This window comes from Mandrillus leucophaeus, unplaced genomic scaffold, assembly GCF_000951045.1.
Source record: "Mandrillus leucophaeus isolate KB7577 unplaced genomic scaffold, Mleu.le_1.0 Scaffold1674, whole genome shotgun sequence".
In the NCBI taxonomy this organism is placed as follows: domain Eukaryota; kingdom Metazoa; phylum Chordata; class Mammalia; order Primates; family Cercopithecidae; genus Mandrillus; species Mandrillus leucophaeus.
The window spans coordinates 38,325-41,211 of NW_012101670.1; the positions used below are offsets into that span (position 1 = coordinate 38,325).

Consider the following 2,887-nt stretch of genomic DNA (forward strand, 5'->3'; position numbering starts at 1 on the left):
TTTTTTTTTTTTTTTTTTTTGAGACAGAATCTCTCTCTTTCGCCTAGGCTGGAGTTCAATGGCATGATCTTGGCTCACTGCAACCTGTAACTCCCAGGTTCAAACAATTCTCCTGCCTCAGGCTCTTGAGTAGATGAGACTACAAGCGCCCGCTACCATGCCAGGCTAATTTTTATATTTTTAGTAGAGATGATATTAGTGATCCACCCCCCTCAGGCTCCCAAAACGCTAGGATTACAGGCGTGAGCCACCGCACCCGGTTGTACCAGGGTTTTCTATTGAGTTTCTTACCAAGGGTGACTTCCAGTAATAACTCCCCCGCACTTTCCTCAGGACTGGAAAGCTCAGGCAGCCCAGGGTGAATAAAAGCCTGAGTAGTACCATCACCACAGAGGGGCAGGGTGGCCACAAGGTGGGCAGCAGCAGGGATGGGCATTGTGAGGCATTTGGTGGGGTTGTGGGGCTGGACATTGTGAGTCACTAGCCTGACCTGGCTGTTTCCTGGTAAGCAGGTGACATAGGAAGCTTTGTGGTTATAGGCATCAGCCAGGGCCAGCAACCCTCAGTCGGTAGCTGGTAGTGGAAGAAGGAGGAGCTCCGACTGTGCTGTCTCATGGCAGTTTTTGTGCCTCTCGGCACTTGTCATGTTTGTTTGTTTTTCAGAGAAGTCAGCAGGTCCCTGACCTCATAGACCAGCCAGTTTGGGAGGTGGCACCAGAGTAAGGGCTGAGGCCCCAGATCTGCCTGGGGTCAGGCTGCTTCTACAAGTGCTGTGCCAGCCTCAGTAGTGTGGCTGCTGGGACAGCACCGTTTCAGTTTCATCAAAGACTCAGGCAGGAGTGGAGAGGAGTGTGGGTGCCCCATGGAGTGTATACTGACCTGTTGTATCGACTCCACCTGTAGCTGGTGCAGGGGGAAGGTGGCACCCTGTTATGAATCTGTTATTTATGAGGCTGTGGCTGCTGCAACCTCAGAATCCACTACTGTAGAGCCTGGCAAGCTGAATGTAGGAGCCACAGAGGGCCATGACCTGCAGCACATCGGCAACCAAAAGATTCCAACAGGCAAAAAAGCCACGGGTGCTGTTTCCTCTCTGGCATGCCTGTGGCCACCTCACCCCCTTCCCATAGCCTCATCCCCAGAGACATCCTCAGCTTCCAACTCCCTCCTGCCCATAGCTAGCTTTCCCAGATCTGGGGCATGGGGGACAAAGGCTGACTCTGCCTCTTGTCTTTGTCAATGAAGCTTTTTTGATCTAGAGAAGGGAGAGCCCTTTTTTCAATGAAAATTCAAATACCCCAATTTTGGAATTCCCATCCCATTCTCTAGCTTACCTACCTGGCCAGTTTGGTACCTAAATGAAGGAACCAGGCAAGGGTCAGATTGTTTCTTTTCTACCATCCCTTATGGTAGTTTATTTTTTAAATTTTTATTTATTTATTTATTTATTTAGATGGAGTCTTGGTCTGTTGCCCTGGCTGGAGTGCAGTGGTGTGATCTCAGATCACTGCAACCTGTGTTTCCTGGGTTCAAGTGATTCTTTAACCTCAGCCTCCTGAATAGGGACTACAGGTGCCCGCCACTACACCTGGTTATGTTTTTGTGTTTTTAGTAGAGACGGGGTTTCACCGTGTTCGCCAGAATGACCACAATTTCCTCATCTCATGATCCACCTGCCTCGGCCTCCCAAAGTGCTGGGATTATAGGCATGAGCCACCGCGCCCAGCCCACATCTTCCATTTCTTTACACTGTGTGTGCATCCACTGAGTCAGTGGCTGCTCATGCTCGCCCCAGCCCCCGACAGTGGGACAGTTCCCCATGGGGATCAGTACCTGATGAGTGCTGAGCCTCACTCACCTAGCTGTGCAGGAGGTCTCCAGTGAGGGTGATGGGCACCAGGCTAATGATAATGTTGTCCTGAGTTCTGATGTGGCACTGGCCCTTGTCTGTCTGCTATGGATTGGAGCATCTCTTTTTATTTATTTCTTTATTTTTCTGAGACAGAGTCTCACTGGAGTGTGCAGTGGCTGGCGTGTGCAGTGGCTCAACCTTAGCTCACTGCAACCTCCACCTCCCAGGTTCAAGTGATTCTGCAGCCTCAGTCTCCCAAGTAGCTGGGATTACAGGTATGGGCCACCATGCCTGGCTAATTTTTGCATTTTTAGTAGAGACAGGCTTTCACCATGTTGGCCAGGCTGGTCTCAAACTCCTGACCTCAGGTGATCCACTGCCTCGACATCCCAAAGTGCTGGGATTACAGGTTTGAGCCACCACACCCAGCCATGGATTGGAGCATTTCTAAGGCTTGAGGTAGTCATATTATGAAATACAATGCAGTATCTTCCTGATCTTCCCTGCTTTGACCAAGTGCTGAGGAATGAGCCCAGCACTGACAGATGTTGACCTGCACTGTTCTACATGATCCCTTACACTTCTCAGGATCTGTGAGCTGACCAGAAGCCTGTGGGCTTTCTATGTGTATTTCACAGTAATGTCCATGCCAACCTCTCTTGTTCCCTGTACCTTTTGCTACCCAGGGTTATGTGACCACTGGGGCCCCAGTTGATGATGGGCAAAGTTTGGCAGCTTATAGGCCACACAGTTCCAGGGGCACACATAGGTGCTGGAACTCCCTGGTGTGGGGTCCTGTCACCAAGCCTGAGTGATGACACAGTTGAGTAAAACATGCCATCAACATTGGGACCCATTTCTGGGTTCACTTTTGCCTCTTCCATTCAGGAGGTCAAAATCTGGGTTCACTCCTTTCTGCACTCTCTCCAGCTAAGGAGTAGGGATATTAAACTGACCTTCAGGTACAGCTGTGGTGAGGGAAGAAAGAGGTCATTTATGTAAAGCGTATGGTGGTGCTGAAATTTCTCTTCCTTT

The 2,887-nt window shown here is 50.1% G+C and overlaps 1 protein-coding gene across 1 annotated transcript in view; it reads left to right on the forward strand.

Annotated features, from left to right (window-relative positions):
• Positions 1-564: 564 nt before the first annotated feature.
• Positions 565-2,887, forward strand: part of LOC105537027 (aspartate-rich protein 1-like) — a gene marked incomplete at its 3' end in the record, with an annotated part of 7,106 nt that continues 4,783 nt past the window's right edge. Inside the window, exon 1 of the mRNA XM_011976509.1 lies at positions 565-1,064. Within this exon, the coding sequence (XP_011831899.1) occupies positions 863-1,064 (202 nt within the window). The remainder of the gene's footprint in view (positions 1,065-2,887) is intronic.